Here is a 21,514-nt window from a genome sequence, read left to right as displayed (position 1 = left end):
ATTTTATTCCAATTCGATTTTCTATTTCACTAAAGAATAATTAAGTATACTTGTATGTTATATTATATTATACATATTTATGAAAATATGTACATATATATGTATAAACATATTAACATACATAGGTAAACTTAGATAAATATGTATGTACTTATGTACACCATATAATGAATACAACATTTTTACTCAAAAACTATTCATTTTCATTTTTCGTGATTCGTGTCGTTTTATTTGTAATTCAGTTAAAAATATTAATATTGCCAGTTTATCTAAAAAAAAAAAAACAAATTCTACCAAAATAAGCTAAACGTGAATTCTTAAATGTTATAACATGTTTTTAAATATGTTATATTATTCTACATATTTATATACTACATATTTATATTATTGTATACATTGTAGAATGAAAAATCGATAATTTTCCTATTTAATTCAGTCGTCTTTTTGTTTATTTGTCAGTATAATTATAAAATGTACAAATTTAATGAATAATACTAGTTTATAAAACAACTTGAAAAACAAAATATTAAGCACAGAATTCAAAATAACTTTAAATTAATTTACAATACTCGATTTATTAAAACTATTAAAAGCTATAAGTATTTTACATGATTTGCCACGTGACTTTATCCTATACTTAAACCTAACTTTATAAAATATACTCAAAACTATCTCAATAAAGTGTTATACACTTAATTGAATGCGATGAACAATTAAAGTCATATTATGAAATTATTTTTTATAATGACTTATATAATATATGCATTGTACGAGTACATATTTATTTAATGCACATTTTATTAAAATACAAAAAAAAAAAATTTTTTTAACTAATATTTACATAATGATTTACTATTTTTTTACTCCTATTTTTTTTCTATCGTCATAATTGTAACTATAATATTTATTTAAAATTTTTTTTTATTTTAGGTAACACTATTATCATGAAAACATAACCTAACCTAATAGAGTTAATTCATTATACAGCCATATTATATCAATGAAAAAAAAAAGGACAAGGAGAGAGCGAGCGAAAACTTAGAGAAAAATAACGCAACAATAAAAAAAAAGAGTATATAAAAATTTTTCAATATTTTTCATATAAAAGCCGGCTGTTATTCAAGGTTGTAGTTCATTCCATTTCGAAATTTTGTGAGTTAAAGAGATATTCAAATGTGAACTAAAAAAAAAAAAAAAAACATAAAAGAAAAAGAAAATTTGACTATAGATTTTTTCTTTTATTTTCAATAAAACAAATGTTTTAACTTAAAAAAATAAATATTTTAGGTGTTAAATGGAAAAAAAAAATCACTGAAAAGAAAAGAAGAAAGTAAAATTAAAATTTAATTTTTTATATGACCAATTCTTTACCATTCTGGGAATAGCTATACAAAATAAAAAAATTGTGATTCACAGTGTAAAACAACAAAATCAAATTGAAAAAAGAAGAAAAAATAAAAATAAAGAAAAGCGCGGAATTTCCTCGTAAATGCAATTTAAACGGGTTTTATCGGATACGGATACTAAAAGGAATAGAAGACAACAAAAAAAATATACATATATACATATACATATTTATATAAATAAATTCGCTTGAATTGGATAAAATTAGGAAAAAAGGTGTGCAATACAATTTTGAGCAAAAATAAAAAATAATTTTAAAAGTAACTTTAGAGTTGATTTCAATGAAAAAGGAATTATTTTTACTCAAATAAATTCAAGGATTATAAAAAAACAAGTTAAAGTGGTGAAAATTTTTAAGTAAATAATTTTTTTTATAAAACAAAAGACAATTTCAGTTCTTCAATTTAAGAAAATCGGAAAAATTTAGAAAAAAATAAAAATATTTTTCACACTGAAAAGGAATCTTATATTATTTAATAATTACTAAATAATTATTTATTATAATAATTAATCTTGAGAAACATTTAAAATAAAAGCAGTTATAATATTATATACATATTTACATACATAGCTATAAAATAGTTATTTATTAAAAATATTTTAAGATCAAAATAAATAAAAGAGTATAAATTTCATAATGAAAGACATAACAGTAAAAAGTATACCAAAAGGAACTGAATATAAGGAGGTTGTCATTATTGGTAAGTTATCAATAAACTTTGTATTATCTGTGTACATATCCAACTATATAATATGTATATATACAATTCATTTCATATATATGAGATGAATTGTTTAGGCCAAGCATCAATTGTCATTTAAATTAATATTGCATGAAAGAACAAAAGCAATCATCATTTAGGCACACAAAATTCTAGGCTATCAGATTGCCAAACAAAATCATTATAATTTGATGAGGATAGCAGAAAGTTAGTAAGATTAGAGTTTATTAGTATGGAAGACTTAAAAAAATTTTTGGAATAAGTTTTACGGAAAAACCAAAAAAAAAAAAAAATTGTTGAGCCACAATATCACTGTTATATAACCCATTGTTAAATATAATTTAACTTCCTAGAAAGTACAAACCTCAGAGCACTCTTACCAATACTAGAATCAAAATAACTAGAATTAGTTAGAAAGTGAAATAGGCAATTCAGTTTTAAAACTAAGTACATAGGTACATAATATATAAAATCTAAAACTTTTACATTAATTTCTTTTTGGAAAATCTCTAAAATTGACACATTTTTATAACATTATTGAAAATTCACTTCAAAAATATACATAATACATAATGTACCTACATACATATACACAATATATGCCTTTATTGTGACCCAGAATAAATGAAAAAAAAAATTCTTTCAGAATAAGGTACAAAAAATAAAAAAAAAAAAAACGAAAAGAAAATTTTAAAATCGATTTACTAGAAATACAACTTTTTATGTTTCATTAATTTTGGCTTAATGCCACAAACATATACTACTTATGCACATATAACATTAATATATTTTACTATGTATACAAGTATCTGGGAATTTGCATATGTGCTTGAATACTCGATTTTTATATTGCAAATGAATAAAGCAATCATATGAAATTCATGGAAATTCACTAAAATACTCACTTGTATAAATAACTCCTACATATTTATTATATGATGCATAATATAAAATACTGACTTATGTAGGTAGATTTTGAACATACTGTATAAGAAGTACCTTCTTAATTTTAATGCCTTGCTTATATTCAAAATTAAAGTAGAAATTATTGTGAAATTATTTTTTATTTTACTTTGAAATTTTTCTTGTTTTTCGAGGGTATTTTGATTAAGTTTTTTTTTCTTTTTTTTTTTAAATATGTTTCCGGCTTTTAATAAATCGATTTCAAAAAAAAAAATTATTATTAGGTCTCTTTAAACGTATTTATTTATATAATAGGTGGTCTTTTGTTATATTTACATATTCATGTACATTATTATATATATGTATATTAAATGTATGCAAATTAATTTATAAAATTTAAAAAAACACAAAAAAATATATATAAATATTTTTTTTTGCAAAACAAAGCACATAGCTACCTAAAAAATTGTAAAAGTAAAAAAGATTTTGCAAAAAAAGAATAAAATATTCTCTTAGCAACATTAAAATATAAGGTAAAAATTGTGCTCATATGAAAATATAAATTTATAATTTGATTATAAAAAAAAAAAAAATTTTATTAATTTTTAAAATTTATAAAATATAGCAAGATAATGTAATATACACATACGTACATAATGTATTATAAATATATATATTGTTCAATTATTGTTTTATAGAACGAATGACAATGCATTTTCTTGTCTTATATAATTTATAAATAAAATTTTAAATTCATTAAAGAAATTTTTACAATAAATTAAGAAAAATAAACATTTTATTTATATTCTTTCAAAAAAAAAAAAATAACTGGTATTTTAATGAATCATATTAAAGAAGTAAATAATTATGTTTAAATAAAACACAATTAACATTATGAGTATATTCAATAATAAATTTAAAATATTTACTTAATTAAGTAATTATTTGTATAACACACGTAAAATTTTATTTAAACGAGGAATTTCTTTTTCTTTTAAAATTAAGTTGTAATAAAAAAAAAAATACTTTTCTAAAACAATTAAATAATAAGTAAAATAATATAAAAAGATTATTATTCTGTGAAATAGTGTTATTATTTATTTTTGATCAAAAAAATTTATTATATACTACTTATTTTGAAATTTAAATTATCATTAATTAATTTAAACTCAATTATCTAATTTAATTACATATTTTCATTAGGTGCACATTTATTATTTTATTTTTGGTAAAACTGCTTTTGAGCCCAGCCCCCAGGGATTTTAGAAAAAAAAATATTTATAAAATATTGCGAATATTACGGTTTGCTAAAATATTTTTGTTATATTTTATAAAATATACTTTTAAAAATAAATAAAACAAGGGTATTTAATAAAAATTATATACTTACTTATACTCAATTATCTTTAAATTCCTAAAAAAAATTCCTAATTCCTAGAAAAGTATATTAATAAAATTTTTTAAATACATAATTAAATTTAATATATATATCTATTTATAAAAATAGAAAATATTTTTTTTTATTATTTAAAGAATAATAAATTTAAATTCAAGTACCTAATAATAAATTAAGAGCCACAATAAAAGGTAAATTAAATGTAGGAATGCAAAATACATAAAATTAACAATTTATTTGTTATTCATATAGAGATTAATATAAAGAAAAATTGGATAATGGTCTTTTAGTCAAAAAAATTTTAAAATGGTCTCGTACTTATAAAATATAAATTTATTTTTTTCCTTTTTAAATAAACGAACCATATCTTTTATATAATTTAACATAATTTTAATTTAATATATGCATATTTTATCTTCAATATAATTTTAATTTTTTGTTTTATTTTCAAAATAGCAATTATTTATATAAGTAATTTGCTAAAATATTTAAACGATTCCAACATTTCTTTAATATATTTTTTATTTTCTTTTTACCATTCTTGAATATTTTTCATAAATTGCAAATGCTATTTAAAATATAAAAAAATAATAAAAAAATATATTTCATATTTTTTCAATTAAAATTAATATAGACTTTTACAATTCAAACAACACAGCAATATAATTGAGTGCAAGTTACGAAAGTATAAATAAAGTTACAAAACAAATTCTTTACAATTTGCTTAATTTTATTGACTCAATAACTTATATATAAAAAATTTTTTTAATTATTGTTCTTTATAACTGATTAAAATTTTATAAATTAATTAATTTATTATCAATAAATTAATTAAGAAAAAATGAATGTCACTTTAAAAAGTCTGAATTCATATAAGAATAGTTTTTTTTTTAGAGTTTCTTCCAATTGCTGTTCTAATAATAGTGGTTGTCTTACTTATATGTACAAGTGTATACTTATAGTGTTTTTTTAATTATCGTATTTTCTTAACCAAAAAAACAAAATATTCAAGCATTTTAATTACAATTTTTTCGGCATTTTTTTTTTCTGTTAAATTTTAAGATCAATTGAGATAATGGTTTACATTTTTTACAATAAATTTTAATTTAGTTTCACTTGTACATATACTTACATATATTATGTATATTTATAATTTTTTAATTTTTTCTAGAAAAAATTAATTATTAAAATTTTATTTTTATTTTGTATTTTTTGTTTTTTAATTAAATTATTTATATATTCATTTTTAATAATATCAAAACATAATTTTCGTTGATTATATTCTTATGTGTATATATATACATATAGACTTGCCTACAATAAAAATTTTTATCGCACGCTTAAACACCACAAATAAATTATAAAAAGCTTAAAAAAACGTGAGCTAATGAACTTTTAATGGTAATCATATTTAAAAAATTTACATAATATTGTATATAAGTATGTGTATAAAATTATTATATTTATTAATTTATATAAACAGTATAAAGAAATTTCTTTTGATAAAAAAAAATTTCTATATTTTTATTTTAGTGTTATACAAAAGTATAGATTAAGTTAAAAAATTATACTGGTACAATGTATTTTTTATTTAATACAATAAAGTCATTTGATATATATATATATATTAAGTATATATATATATATATATATATATATAATACATTTTTAGATTAGATTGTTCTACATTTTACAACACTATCATAACAGCAGTAATTAATTATATAACTGTTATTTTAATGATACATTTAAAAAGAAATTACTTATATATCTAAAATATATTGAATAAAATTTTAAAAAATGCACTGACGTATATGAAATAAGTATATATATATATGTACATATTACATATTACAATATCTATAGTTCTTGGAACACTTCAAGGTCCTTTCTTAGTCATTTATTATAAAATTTATATGCATATATGCTAATTTCATATTTGTTGTATTTATTTGTTATATATTGAATAAATGCATAACTATACAAATTGAATGAGAAAAGAACTTTAAATATGAAAATATAGTAAAATATTTGTATACATTCATATATATATATAATATTTATTTATAGTATGCAAATAAATAATTGATCCAATGTAAATAAAAAATATATATTCTAAAAATTTATGCAAAAAATTAAACAAAATTGACCTTTAAAGTCTTCAATATAAATAAAAATTAATAATTAATATATAAGTAATCATTCGCCGAGTATATATAATGAACTATATATGATTATGAACACAATAATGTTGTAAAGAAAGTCAGTATAATTTATTTACTCGTATTTTGCATATAAGTTAAAGAGTTATTGTATCGAATAATAATTATTCATAAATAACGTAGATAGTATAATAAATAATGGGTGATAATTTTATTTTTATATTTTTTTTTTTTGTGATTCATTACAATAATTGCCAATGTGAAATCGATTCAATGTGGTTTCTCATTGAACACAACGGAAAAAAAAACTGATTAAGAAAGCATTCGATGAGTAATTAATTTTACATTTTTGACTTTTCAATATTCGTCTGTTTGTCAATATTCGGAAATCTTCCAGTTATATCGGTAATCCGGCATCAATATTGTATAGTTTTTAAAAAACACCATAACTAACAATATTTCGATTGAAGTTCCCAATAAATTTCGCTGTTTAAATTATATTTTAAAAGTAAATTAAATATAACAATTAATTTGTATATTCAAACAATATAGACAAATTGACGGCTTTTCTATACGATTTTCTTTAAATTTAAATATCAAATTCGTAAAAAATCATTCATTCATATTATTCATTATAAAATAAACAAAATAAATTTATTCATATTATACCTGAATATTTTTAATATTTTATTGTTGAACATGAGATATCTTTAAAAAGAAATCATAACATTAGTCAGCAGATTTTAGTACATAAGTATTACTTATGTTTAGATAATGAAATGAATTATAGTTAAGAGCTTTTTGTTTAATGAAGTACATGTGCATACATATATGTATATATAAATTTATTATTGTGTATTATACCTATTCATATATATATACTTAAATATTGGTTTATTATAAATTCATTCTGATAATATTTATTTATTTTATTTTTCTATTTTTATTATTATTTTATTATACTAAAAGTAATAAATTAAAACTATATACGACATAGTTTATATTAATTAACTGGGAATGACGTATTATATTAGTACTTGAATTTACCACCATCTGACATGACGACATGCAATAAATACTCTAGAAAAAATTTCTCCCATATATTTCAATTTGTTCTTTCTTTCTCTTTTTTGCTTCTTTTTTATTTGCTAATTTTAATCATACTACATTTTATTGCACACACATAATATACTTAATATATAATAAAATATTTTTATTGATATTATACTTATAGCTGTAATATGAATACTTATTTTAATTGCTATATAAACTTTTCATTGTAATTGTATCAATATCTCACATTAATTACATGAGTATACTTATTATTAGTACTGAGTATTCTATATTATGTATGTATATACTTATAGATATAAGTTTATTAACTTTTGTAGTAGCAAATATTGCATTTTTAATTTGCTTATTATAAATATTTACAATATCTCTTTTATAAGTACTTAGTAACTATTCATATATTACTGAGTTACCTATATAATTATTCATTCACGTAATTATACTTTAAATATTACTCTGTAATTTCCTTTAATTGTAATCATTTTAGTAATACATTATCAATATTACATTCATGCAAAATAAATTGCATTCAATTTAAATTCAATATAAATTTTAAATTTATATATAATTATATATAAATTAATAATTTAATTACATTATTTGGTAATTATTGTAATTTGAAATACATACATATGCATACATTTCAATTGCATACAATTAGGCGAAATTTCATCAATATCCGGATGAAATATAATTTGTTAAACATACTTTTGTGTAAAACTTGAGCTTCTTAAAAACCTGTAATTTCATTTAAAAAATAATTATTTATAAAAATGTTTTAATTAACAATAATTACAATATGCATATGCTCTAGGTCTAGAAAAACAGAAACCATTTTTTACCCCTCCTATTTCATTTTTCGTTTAGTAAACATTTGAGACAGAAAGAATTTTTTGTCAACTTGCTATGTAAAAAGTCAACCATAGCCATCAGATATTGTTTTATTTGATTGTCAAAATACCAAACACTTAATAAACAGTGACAAATTTTGAATTTTCATTTAAAATATAGATAAGATATAAAAAAATTGTATGATATAAGAATTTTATTATCAATATATCATTTTATATAACAGTTAGATTAAATAATTTATCGATACAAAACACACACATGCCAATGTTTATGGAAAAATTTTCTGGTTTTTATATTTTTGAATTGTTTTAACTGTTGAAATAAATGACCTATTGAATTTGAAATTTGCATGTTATTAAACAATAAAATAATGTTATACAAATTTGTGAAATTTTAATCTATAAGTACAAATAATGTACATACATAGTATATGTATCATATATATTTAAGAATATATTAAACTTTTTTTTTATAAAATTAAGCGAAAATTTTTATTGGCCTCCTATCCAATTGTATTCTTTCTGCCACTTTATTTTCTATTCTGTTTCTTTCACAATCTCCTTTCATCTTCAAATTTGAAATTTGGATCAGAAAAAATTTCGAAAGAAACAATGATGATTCAAGGATGTAAAAATATTCAAACACCCATTCACAATTTTACAGTGCGTGCAATAAAATCTCATAAATAGAAAATATTTAAAATTTTTTTTTATGCATAAAATCGATAAAATATGTGTATATACTTGTTATTTATACATATATATACATATATACTATATACATATAATAGAAAAATTAAGGTCAAAAATAATGTAGTACTTATAAAATTTAAATGTCCTTTACAATATTTGAAGAGAATTTTTTCAAAAATTATGCAATTACAGTGAATTAAAAGAAATTTAATTTTATATAAAATCAAGATAAGTTGGAAATTTTGTACTTCTTGAAATCTTAAAAATTCATATACCCCATTAAGTAAATAATTATTTTTTAATACATTTATTTAAATCAAAACTTTTCTCTTTTATTTACAGGCAATGGTCCCAGTGGTATTACATTATCTTATATGTTAGCCGGAAATTGGCCATATTGGATTCCAGAAAAGATAGAAAAACATCCAGATGAATTACTTAGAGCTAGATTAAATTATGCTGATAATAGTAAAAGTTTAGTTGAACAAGATTTAATTACATTAGCTGAAGGTTTAGAGGGTCGAAGTACAAATCCAGTATCATTACTATTAGATAGTTTAGAACATCCATGTGCTGATTTTGGAATGGAGTTACCATCAATGCTAGAATATAAAATGAACTCTAATAGAACGGTGGGTTGATTTAAAATTTAACATTTTGATTTTCACTTAATAATTTAATTTTCATATTTTTCTTTTTATATGTCAATAGATTGATCATGTTGTTCTTGGTAAAGGTCCACCAGGTGGAACATGGCATCGTATGGATCCAAATTTACGTACATTATCATTAGCGGCATGGATGTCTTTACCTGGTTTAAATTATAATGATTGGGAAGAACAAAAACAGCAACAAGAACAACAACAAGAACATATTGAAGACATTGAAAATCCAAATAATTCAAATAATTTATTTAAAACAATAATTAAAAATTCATTACAAAAAAGTGATAATCAAAAACAAAAAACACAAATGGAAAATAATACAGAATGTGCAAAATGTCTTGAACTAAGATCAAAACCTAATCCAAAATATATAATAAAAACTAACATTGTCAGAAAGAATGAAGATGATAAAAATAGTTTAGGTTTAGAGAATAATAATGAATCGGAAATAGGTGCCTTGTGTTGTAAATGTACTAAAGCTTTTACAATTAATGCAAATGCAAATGATAGTTTTAACATAAATCAGAATAAAGGTATTCAAATGCCCCCTCGGCGAAATTTATCACTAAAACGTTTAATGTCAAAAGAAGTTCAGACCAGAGCTCTTGTATCAAGAGTTGCGCAATATTATGAAGAATATGTTAGTATAATGGATTTGAATAAATACTTTGTAAATGATACTATAGTAACACTAATCGCTCCATTAGTATCTTGTTTGCAACAAGACGAACAGCAGATATGTATTCCATTGACAGACCAACAAGACAAGGAAACTCAGCCCTGCATAGAAAAATCAGAGTTTCCAGAAAAAGGAAAATTTAATAGAGCTAGATGGATTGTTGCTGGGTAATATTATAATTTTTTCCATTTTAAAACTTAAATTTTATGTTATTTATGAAAATGTGAAAATTAAAATATTTTTATTACAGAATCAACAAGGCAACCGGTCGATCATTTTATTACGCTTGTCACAATGTTGTTTTGGCGAATGGTGTTTCAGATTTAGCAAATAGATTAGGTTTAAGAGGAGAAACTTTAAAGTCATCATGGGTTAAGCACGAATTACCTGATTTAGAAGCAGATTTAGAAAAATTAAAGGAAAAAGAACGAAGAAGTAAGTTTTTTTTGTTAAATTTTTTTTTGAAAAAAAAATTCAAACATGTTATAAATTTTTTTTAGGTTTAAAACCAGTTGTTGTAGTCGGTGCTGGACTAAGTGCAGCTGATGCAGTAACAATATGTCGTTTGTCTGATATTCCCGTTATTCACGTATTCCGCAGTCGTTCAGCTGGTTTAGATAAAATGTTACCAGAAAATGTTTATCCAGAATATCATGAAGTACAAAGAATGATGAAAGATCCTCATACGCAATATGATTATTATACACCACTACCAGAGCATACCTTGTGTGATATATTTACTTCATCATCAAATAATGATCAACATAATGTTACCGTACGCCATTTAATAACTGGCGAAATGAAAACATTTGAAGTGTCATATTGTGCTATATTGATTGGGTCGCGACCAGATTTGCGTTTCATATCCAATATCACAAAAACTTTACCAACATATCCATCAAAGGTGGCTATTACAACACTCGCAACAAATTTTGTTAATCAAACAGAACAAGTCGTGTTTTCGCCAATGAGTAGAAAAATTTCTTGGTTGAAAAATTTTTGTTCAAAATGTAAACATTTTAATATATGCGAATGGAGTTTTCGTTCAAATGAAAATCGCACAAAAATTTGTGGCCATCAGTATAATAAGACATGTGATTGCTTAAATCGATTAAATAGTCCAGTTTTAAAAAATATGTTATTTGTCACTGAAGACACAGGTCTAGGACTTGGAATAGATCCAAATAAACCAATTGACTCAAAGACTAATCAAATTGCTGTTGATAAATTTACAAATGAAATTGAACGTGTACCAAAAGGTTTATATGCGTTAGGTCCATTAGTTGGTGATAATTTTGTTAGATTTATACCGGGTGGTGCCTTAGCAATCACAGCCGCTCTTAATAGGGAAAATGATTGAAAATTTCTATTAGACTTTATTTTGTTTTAATGACTAAAATGAGAACATATAAAATATACCAAGGCGATTGTTGAAAAAGAAAACGGAAATTTAGAAGTTATTTTTATTAAGTAAAAAATCGTGGTGTATTTTCAACTTTTGTAATTACTTTTAAAATAATTGGTGCGCAAGATCGATATTTATATTAATAATTTTGAATTGTACTGTAGTCTTAAACAAAATAGTTTAATTTGAATATAAACACGTTGTTGTTGGAATATAATTTGAAACATAACAATATTATTTAATAATTTTATACGTTAGAAATCTAAATTCACTAAAAATTTATTAAAGTCAGTATTATTGTACATCAAAAAAAAATTTTTTTTAAATACATTTAAATTTAAAAAACTTTTAAAGTTCAAGACAAATTTTATTTTATGAACAAAAGTAATTTTAAGATAAATAATTTTTCCTACTGTAATAAAAAAAACTCCCTTAAGAAAAAGTTTTTAAAAACTTGTTTGATTTTTTTATTTCAGATTTATGTATTTCATTAAAATTAAATACGTAGAGATTATGATAATTATAATGTTAAGAAATAAATATTTCAATGAGAAAAAATTAAGTTGTCTACATGAACAAGAAACATTTTTTTCCAAAATTACACATGGTCTTTGAGCGGTTGATAATTTAAGTCCATATTTCTTGCAAAAGTAGTCATGGTTTATTTGAATTTTGAATATTAATGAATTTATAAACCCAATAGTTCACATCCTTATCATAAAATGGAAAGATCTGTGTACGTACATTATGTATGTATGTAAATATGTCTCAAATTGCTCGAAAACTACGACCGCATTTCAAATTATTTCATAAAACTGAAAAATGTGATTTTTTTTGATAAAGTTTTAAAAGAAATGTGTATTGAAATATTTTATCATTTTTTTTTAATTTTTGAGACTAAAACTCTAATAACACTCGGTAATACAAAAAAAAATGAGTGAAAAAAAAATATTTTTTTTTTTTTTGAAACATAACATCACGGAGATGATATATAATTTACGATATTCCAGCTGTCATTCTTGTGAGGAATATGTCAAAACAAAACTGCCGCCGTTTGTATTTATAATTATCGTTGAACACTTTAAAATCAAAAATAAATTTTTTGTAATTATTTTATTTTATATATTTTAAGTTAAATCTATGCATTTTTAAAATGTCGTATAACATATCAGCCTCAGCCATTAAAAATTTAGGTCTGTAAATCGATTCTGAGATTTGTTTTAAAATATAAGTTGCAATTTATTTTTAGACCATGAATTGGATGAAATCAGGGTAAGAACATTAAAACACATAGAAGGCAAAATATTACGAGCATTCCAGCAAGATGCTACTATTGATATGAATTCTGGTAAACTTATGAGCAAGCTGATTAATTGGTTTAACAAAAAGCCTTTATTGGAAGTAGAAACCGTCTTAAATTTAATTTTAACAATTTTAAAAAGTGAATTCATTCATGAAACTGTGAAATTCTTAAAAAAGAGTACGCTGGAAAAAGAAGTCAATAAAATCTATGAAATTGTTAAATCATCAGCTTTTTATAAAGAAATTGTACAAAATATAAAAGAGTTATTAGAAAATTATGAAGAATTTGAAAAATACACTGAAAACGACACCAGCAGTTTAAGTCTTCCGGTTACAGGTTGTAGTTCAGATAATATTTCCATTCAAGAATTAGGATCAGAAAACAATGAGTAAATTAATAAATTACAAAAAAAAATTTTTTTTAAACAAAAATATTTTAGTATTTTGAGTGAATATGAACAAGCTTGGTCGACACCTAGCAGACCAGACTTAAATCAAATGAATATGATATTCAATTCTTTATCAACTATCAGTACATATGAAGAAGTAAAGAATGGATTAGAATATTTTAAAACAGCTGTAAATGATTATCCTGTTGAATATTTTTTGCAACCTCCATATATTGTCAAAAATATGATCAAGCTATATTTTCAAGAAAAGAAATTTGCTAAATTGTTAATATTAAATTTCAATTATTTAAGTGAGGCTATTAAATGTAGAATTAGAAAACGGGTTCTTTCAGAATGCTACGATCCTACTTGGAAAGAAGTAATATATTTCATTGTCCGCCTACATATATTTTAATATTCTTAAATTTTATTTTAGAATACATCTACTAGTTGTAAAATACAGATCTCTTTACCGCAATTTTGTGTTGAAATATTAAAATTAAGTGTAGAACATTTAAAAGCATTTGATGATGCTATTGATCAGGTAAGATTTAACCAGTTTATGACCGCAAATTCAGTAATGAAATATAATTTAGAATGAAATATTTGATGTGTACCAACTTATAATGATTATATTTGAAATAATGGAACTTGTTGAGTATAAAAAGAATGCATCTTTAGCTTCAATAAAATCAATTTTAATAGACTTAGGAATTTTGGCCAGATTTTATAGACAAGAAAAAATGTATAGAACTTATCGAATACAATACATTTATATAATTTCAATAATTGCAAAATTAGTTAAGCAAGTAAATCATCAAAATGAAAATATATACAAAAAATCCATAGATATATGGCATATAGAGTTAGAGAACGCAATTTTAGACTTTCCTTTGCGGCAATTTTATCCTCTGATCTATAACCAAGTGGAGGAAGCTGTAGAGAACCACATTATGCTTAAACCTCAATTAAATGCTATATTAAATTGTCATATGAATTTTACCGAAGCTATTGATATTTTGAAAAGACCAGAAGAAAAAACTGATGTAGAGTTTATTCAGATAGCTCTTAAAGCTTTAGACACTTTATCAATCCACGTAAGTTTAGGTTTTGTGCGGAAGATAATTAAATCTATATCAAGTTCAATTTATTTGTTTGATGGTAAGCCAGATTTAAAGTCAATCTCCGAAGAAATTGTGTTACGTTTACTAGCTCATGAAAACGTCAATGTTCAAAGGTAATGAACTTTTTATTTTTGTTTAAATAAAATTTGACTGGAAAACATTTAGGGTTACATACCAAGAAATTTCAAATAACATGAAGAAATCCTTTGGTTGTTTAATGAATGGTAACGTCAATATCCGAAATTTCAGTTCTAATCTGAGTTGTCCCAAATCATTGGGAATTCCTCTTACATCTGAAATTATATCGGAAATTATATGTTTCGGATATTTTCATCAAGAAACCAGAATAAGCAAAAATGCAGAAATTATATTATCCTTAATATTGAAAGGAAAAGATATTTTGGGTTCAAGTTGGAATAATATATTACAAATTTTAATTCCAAACTTTCCACTACTGCAAACTTTAGCAAACTGTGATGAAAATTTTGGTAATAACAGAAAAGAAACAGAAAGAAAAACAAAATGTATTGAATTTTTTTTTTAGGAAAACTGATTTTAGAGCTTTTTAACCCAGACAATGGTTTGGATACACATGAACTACTAAAAGGAAACTTACGTTTTCTTTTTTCAACTAATTATAAGATTCGGTCCGAAGCAGTTTCACGTTTAGTATATATTCTAGCGAAAGATCCGATGCAATATGATTTTTTGCCAAATATTTCCGAAATATCTGATATTATTCCGGATAATATATGTTATATTCAAGTACCAAGAGACCCTGAAAAAATTTTTTATGGGGGCTTATATGATTTCACTACAATACCAGCATTATTAGAACTTCTTAAAAGTAGTGATGTTGAGCCAAATGTTCGTAAAACATGTTTGATGCAACTTAATGTTTTATGTCAAGATATCGACATGAATAAAATTATTTTTAAGGATAACGGTTGGTATTACAGCATACAAGCTCTAGAAAATTCTTTAAAGAAAAATCCAACTGTGGATTATACCGACTCCTTAATACCTGCTGTCGGTATGCTGTCAAAAATTCTTCTTTGTAATGCTTTTCTTCGCAATGAGCTTTCGGGTGAAAGCAATATTTATTTATTATTATTAAGATCTTTGTTCCTGTTTTATAATGATATAACACTGCAACAAGATGCAGTAATAACTTTGTTTTTGTTGTTATATAACCATCATATTGTGGGTGGAGAAAAGAAAATTTCGGTACCAATAATTTTGAAAAAGATAAATTTACCTTTGAAAAGCGATTTTCATTGGGAAGAAAGCATATATAAAAAAGTAAGTTATTTTGAGCAAATTTTTTTGGAAATATCTGAAAACAACACGAAAAACAACAGCAATTTTTCAAGCAACACTTTTTCAAAAACAAAAAAACCCTACTCTGAAAGCGAACGTTTTTCAAGTATTCCACTGAGTCGAAGAACAGAGCCAATATATAGTGTAGTTAGAGAAAAACAACCAAATGAAAATGAAGCTATCTTGCAGTTTATAAGATACAGTTTTTCTACTATATGGTTTACAAATTTTGAGGAAATGCACAAAAATATTATTTTAAATAAATTGAATAATGACAATACTACGTTGGATTATACGGATTTTCCTGAAAACTTTAATGAAACTTCGAATGGCATAATAGAGTTTCAGGATATTTTAGATTTTAATTCAAATTTGAAAATTAATAGTGAAGATATACGTTTAATTAAAATAACCTCACCTCAAGATAATGTAAGAAAATTTTTGAAGAAGATTTCCAATGAAACAACAGAAAATGATTTTTTGAAAAAATTGGCTGAATTTCGATTTTGTTTGTTTTTGGGATCTTATAGCATTTTGGACGGTAATGAGGTGATAAAAACATTTCAAAGATTTTTGATTGTTAAACCAAGCAGTACTGGAGATCATAAAATTTTTCAAAATATTGTTGATCTGTTCCATTACTTAATTAAATTAGAAAATGAAAGCATTATATTATGGATATTAAAAGAATTTAGTGAACAGAATTGTGTTATTTTACAAGTTTTGAAGGACTATAATGTTCCAAGAACGTTGTATGACAGCGTATGTGAACTTATAGAAACTATAATAAATTTTTGTTCTACTAAAGCTAATAACAATAAAATACAGGAATATGCTTTATATACCACTGAAACAAGTTCAAAAAAATACTATTCTAATATTTATAATAAACTTTTTGAAATTGTAATACCAATAGCTGAAGAATGTTTTCATAAAAGATATTTAGACCAAGTTCGAAGTTTGTTAAATTTATTGCAAATAATTACAAAAACGGAAAATATCGATATAGATTATGGTTTTGCGACAATCGTTATTAAAAAGATGTTATATTTTGTGATGGCTTTAAAATTATTTACTCAATGCGGGTCCCACTTAAATAAAAACTGTTTGCTTATCGTAGGAAATTTGATGAATTGTTGCGATGAGGTATGCTATAAATTTTTTGTTGGATACACATTATTACTTTTTTTTTTGTTTTTTTAAAGATAATGCTAGATGAAAACCATGTAAAACTGTTGTCGGGTTTGTGTAGTCATGAGGATTTTGAAATAAGAGCTTTGTCATGGGGAATTTTAACAAAAATTTCTATTAGTTTAAAAGGATCGCACTTAATAGTAAAAGGTAAAGTATTTAATAATAATAAAATAAATTAAAGGGGCAATAATTATAATAATCTTTTTAGAATTATCATATTTGCCTGGTGGTTTTCATGCTTGTTGCTTAAGTACTCTTCTTGATAACAATGAAATCCCTTTAGTTCGATTTGCAGCTGGAATGCTGTTTTCAAACCTTTTAAGTCATAAAAGTAATGATACAAATGGAACATGTTTACATTTATCCGTTGCTCCACTGTGTATTGAATTAGAACCATCTCAGCAAAATAATGGACTACGTTTGATTACAAAGTTATTTTCTAAATATAGCTTTTATTCAGCTATTCAAGAATCTATTGAACATATTCATATTGCAAGAACAATAAACAGTTTCAAGGTGATATTCACTTTCATTAAATAATTAATAATAATTAAACCGATTAAAAAATTTTGAGAAAAATTTTTGGATTTTTTTTTACAGATTCAAAATATAACAACTTGTAGTATTATTAATGCTTATTGCAGAATTTTAAGTAATTTCATAGATTTATGCCCAGAAAGTGAAGTGGAAATTTTTGATAATGAACCCTTCATAATCAGAATTTTTAAGTAAAAATTTTAAAATATTTTCATATAACAAAAATATCTTACTTTAATTTTCAGTTTAATAAAACTTATACCATCTTGTATTACTGATGAATCGCTATGGATGTTCAGCGAAATTTGTTTTATAATAAACAAATTTCTATCTTATGAAAATATTACTTCAATTAAAAAAAATATGTGCAGTGATTATGGTTTTATAGTAGCTCTGAATCAGTTACTAAATTTAAAATATTTTGGTAAAATTTTTTACAAAATAATGCCAACTTTAAATTTTATATTTTTATGACTTTAGAAAAGAAAAATCCAAGCCTGTTAATAAATCCCATCCAAACATTAAGATTTTTAATTAACGATTCGATATTCTTTGAAATATTTTGTGAAATACTTTCAAGTAATGGAGCCTTAAATATAATAGAAATTATTGATTTCGGTTTAATTAAAAGCAAAAATTCAGGAAAGTATTTGAATTTTTTTTTTGAAATTGTTATTGAATTTTTATATTTTTCTTTATTGCAGATTTTGAAAATGCATCTTTAACACTCTTAATAACATTGTTAGCAAAAAGTTATAGTTTTTCAACAAATAGATTTAAAACGATTCCAATAATTTTTGATTCCACTGAATTAAAAACATCTAATCAAATTTTTTATGGAAGTGAACAGATATTTTACAGTGCTTCTTTACTTTTTAATAAATTATTCCAGAAAAAAACAGAAGGTTATTCAATAAGCAAGCAGTTTTTATAAATTCAATATTTTTCATAAATAAATTCCAATTTTGCAGGTAAACTTTTTAAAAAGACTTTAGTATGTGAGGCATTAGCAGCGTTATTAAGGACTTCTCCCGAAGTAAGAAAATTTGCCCATAATGAAGAGTTTTTAAGTACGATTCTTCACCAAATTGATTTAATTTACGAAGATATTACAGTTACATCTACTGAATATATAAGAAATCATGGAGATTCAAAGGTAAAATATATGAAATTTAAATTAATTATACTTTCTCTTGATTAAAACGGTAGAAGACATTTGTTGAAGATTTGATGCATTATATTATTATAATTTCAGAAAATTGCCATCTTACGTCATTTAACAATTTTATTTAGTATAATTTTGTACTGGTTCTCTTCAGACTGTTTAAAAAATCAAACAGAAATCGAAAAATTATCAAAAACTGCATTGCATACATGGCAGTGGATAAATCATTCTGAATCGCTACGGGAAGTGTTTCTTAAAACGTTAGTAGTTTTAAGTAAAGATTCACTTGAAGGTAAATTTTGATAATATAAGTAATATGAAAACTATAACTGCAATTACATTTTAATTTTAGTTTGCAAGCAATTTGCGGCATCAATAACAAGTTTTTCCAATTCGATTATGCAACTCACTTGTAAAATGGTAATAGCTGAAACCAATAAAATTAGACATCCCAATATAGATTTTGGTATATTAGAACTAGGATTAGGAATTTTAACAAACTGTTGTACATGTATTGAAGGAAGATTGCTTTTAGTGAAAGTAATTTATTAATTTATCTAAATTACCATACAATCATTATGTTAATTTTTTTAACATTTTATAGATGAATCTTTTGGATGTGATAAGTAATTTTCATCCGATGGATGTTAAAATTCAAAAGTCTTGGAATGTTGTGACAATATATTGGTTAGAATTTTGGAGTACTTTTTCTATATATCAAGAAGGAGCCGTAATCAAGCACTTGTATATTTTGTGTTCATTTATAACTAAAACAAAAAATAAGATCCGATTACTGTGCTTAATAATTTTACGAAATATGGCATTCTTGCAAGCAAACGGACCCGGTCTTTTATCATCTCGTAAGTTTTATTCAAAAAATATTTAAAAATTTTATTTGAATTCTAAAAATTAAACCTTTCAGAGGACTTTCAATATGTAACTAGAGATGTTTTGGAAAGTGGGAACGAACATGAAAAATTTATTATAGTAATAGCATTGTGGAAATTAATATCAAAGAATTTTAAAGCGAGACATGTTGTTAAAAGTTGGGGTATACCAATGAAGTTGAAAAATATCCAACGTGAAATTGATAAAAATGATACAGAAAATGATTTATATAGTGCTATTGAAATTGTTTTAAATATCTTAAAGTAATATATTTTTAAGATTTTTTAATGTTTAATTTATTCGAATAACTTTAAAATGTTAATTTATTGATTAAATATAGAAATAAATTTTTAAGTTATATTGGTATTAACCATGCATTTTAAAAATAATATGCTGGGATAAATAAAGCTGTAAATCCTTGTAAGTTGTAATATTAAGTGAGTACATATGCACTGAAGGTTTTATAAGAAATCAACTTTATGTAGATCCTGTTATTAAAATATTTTGTTTTTAAGTTAACTTATTAAGTACTGGTTATACCATATATATAACAGAAACTGTGAATAATTTAGTGGAAGGAGCAAAAGTAAATTTAATTTCCTAATTATGCAAAGATATGACAACAATGCATTGGAAATTTGGTTAACTGCTTTGAGTTTACACTCAAAGGGGTACAAAATTTTTCAACAAAATGAGGTTAGGACAATAAGTTTAGACATACACCTGAAAAGAGATTGGTTAAACAGGTTTTTTAAATGTATGTTAAAATTTTAATATTTACTTAAAAAAATCTATAAATAATTAACTTTTGTATTTTACTCAATTTCTATAGAAGCGCCAACTTTCGTGAGAGCTTCTTTTAATTTTTCAGCTTCCTCTTTAGGAATATCTTCTTTGACTAGGGTTGGTGCACTTTCAACAAATTTCTTTGCTTGAACTAAGTTCATTCCTTCCAAAAGATTTTTGATTTCCTTGATTAACGCCACCTTTTGTTTTTCATCAAATTTAACTAGTTTCACTTTGAAAGAAGTTTGAACTTTCTTTGGAGCAGCTTCTTCCTCATCTTCCTCCTTTGCAGCAGCTGCTACTGGAGCAGCAGCAAAAGAAGGCATAAACGACGTTTCAGGCAAATTAAGTTTTTTTTTTAAAATTGAACTTAACTCTGCAACTTCTAGTAAATTTAATTTGGCTATATTATCAGCAATAGCTGCTAACTTTGGATCAATGGGTTTTTCTGTTCCTTCCGGCACTGGGATTGACAATTTTGTTGCAGCAGGAACCGCTGCAGGAGCTGCTTCACTCAATAATTTTTTGGTGCATGAAAAACATCTTATGTGTTTTACCGAAATTTTCGAAAAAAACTTTAAGCTTTGCATTTTACTAAATTTTTTAAAATCCAATTATTATAAAATATTCAAATGCTTCTCGATTCTAATATGGATTGTATTTTGATATTTTGACAGTTTTAGGTTATAAATATTAAAGTATGACATTTACGATATATGTATAATGCTTCTTACTCGAAAGTATTGTTACCAGTATGTATTAAAGAGCAAAACAAACCATGGTAATTGAATCTAGCCTTGAATTTAATTAATATAGAAAACATTAAAGTTAGTTTTGGAAAAACATAATTGAATTTAT

General features: G+C 23.4%; 3 protein-coding genes across 4 annotated transcripts; 2 read left to right on the top strand and 1 right to left on the bottom strand.

Annotated features, from left to right (window-relative positions):
• Nucleotides 1-912: 912 nt before the first annotated feature.
• On the top strand, nucleotides 913-12,371 carry LOC129614849 (oxidative stress-induced growth inhibitor 2-like). Of its 2 annotated transcripts, XM_055529794.1 has the most exons (6): nucleotides 913-1,152; nucleotides 1,288-2,105; nucleotides 9,545-9,834; nucleotides 9,914-10,713; nucleotides 10,797-10,981; nucleotides 11,047-12,371. In XM_055529794.1, the coding sequence occupies exons 2-6, from the start codon at nucleotides 2,042-2,044 to the stop codon at nucleotides 11,904-11,906; spliced, it is 2,199 nt and encodes a 732-aa protein (XP_055385769.1). In that variant the 5' UTR covers nucleotides 913-1,152; nucleotides 1,288-2,041; the 3' UTR covers nucleotides 11,907-12,371. The 2 variants fall into 2 exon arrangements, with proteins under 2 accessions (XP_055385769.1, XP_055385768.1); XM_055529793.1 differs by having other exon boundaries at nucleotides 913-2,105.
• Nucleotides 12,372-13,018: 647 nt separating this feature from the next.
• On the top strand, nucleotides 13,019-20,465 carry LOC129614859 (protein rotatin homolog). Its single transcript, XM_055529807.1, has 18 exons — nucleotides 13,019-13,144; nucleotides 13,201-13,642; nucleotides 13,694-14,021; nucleotides 14,079-14,186; nucleotides 14,239-14,879; nucleotides 14,932-15,254; nucleotides 15,311-17,232; nucleotides 17,292-17,427; nucleotides 17,489-17,796; nucleotides 17,881-18,008; nucleotides 18,063-18,241; nucleotides 18,298-18,426; nucleotides 18,522-18,722; nucleotides 18,789-18,973; nucleotides 19,073-19,274; nucleotides 19,335-19,522; nucleotides 19,587-19,842; nucleotides 19,905-20,465. The coding sequence occupies exons 1-18, from the start codon at nucleotides 13,105-13,107 to the stop codon at nucleotides 20,135-20,137; spliced, it is 5,949 nt and encodes a 1,982-aa protein (XP_055385782.1). The 5' UTR covers nucleotides 13,019-13,104; the 3' UTR covers nucleotides 20,138-20,465.
• Nucleotides 20,466-20,617: 152 nt separating this feature from the next.
• On the bottom strand, nucleotides 20,618-21,323 carry LOC129614863 (39S ribosomal protein L12, mitochondrial). The gene has a single exon (XM_055529813.1). It carries the CDS (start codon nucleotides 21,244-21,246, stop codon nucleotides 20,686-20,688), a length of 561 nt encoding a protein of 186 aa, XP_055385788.1. The 5' UTR covers nucleotides 21,247-21,323; the 3' UTR covers nucleotides 20,618-20,685.
• Between the last annotated feature and the right edge of the window lie 191 nt (nucleotides 21,324-21,514).

Source organism: Condylostylus longicornis, unplaced genomic scaffold (assembly GCF_029603195.1).
Source record: "Condylostylus longicornis isolate FDR11 unplaced genomic scaffold, ASM2960319v2 ptg000124l, whole genome shotgun sequence".
In the NCBI taxonomy this organism is placed as follows: domain Eukaryota; kingdom Metazoa; phylum Arthropoda; class Insecta; order Diptera; family Dolichopodidae; genus Condylostylus; species Condylostylus longicornis.
Note: the sequence above shows the minus strand (reverse complement) of the source record. Positions and strands in the feature narration are given on the sequence as shown.

What these genes read in the sequence shown, in the direction of transcription:
- LOC129614863 (XM_055529813.1), bottom strand. Translation starts at nt 21,246, where the DNA reads ATGCAAAGCTTAAAGTTTTTTTCGAAAATTTCGGTAAAACACATAAGA.
- LOC129614859 (XM_055529807.1), top strand. Translation starts at nt 13,105, where the DNA reads ATGTCGTATAACATATCAGCCTCAGCCATTAAAAATTTAG. An exon ending in AAACTGTGATGAAAATTTTG is followed by an intron (nt 15,255 to 15,310) that starts GTAATAACAGAA and finishes TTTTTTTTTTAG; the next exon opens with GAAAACTGATTTTAGAGCTT. An exon ending in ACTAAATTTAAAATATTTTG is followed by an intron (nt 18,242 to 18,297) that starts GTAAAATTTTTT and finishes TTATGACTTTAG; the next exon opens with AAAAGAAAAATCCAAGCCTG.
- LOC129614849 (XM_055529794.1), top strand. Translation starts at nt 2,042, where the DNA reads ATGAAAGACATAACAGTAAAAAGTATACCAAAAGGAACTGAATATAAG. An exon ending in TAAGGAGGTTGTCATTATTG is followed by an intron (nt 2,106 to 9,544) that starts GTAAGTTATCAA and finishes TTTTATTTACAG; the next exon opens with GCAATGGTCCCAGTGGTATT. An exon ending in AAAGGAAAAAGAACGAAGAA is followed by an intron (nt 10,982 to 11,046) that starts GTAAGTTTTTTT and finishes AATTTTTTTTAG; the next exon opens with GTTTAAAACCAGTTGTTGTA.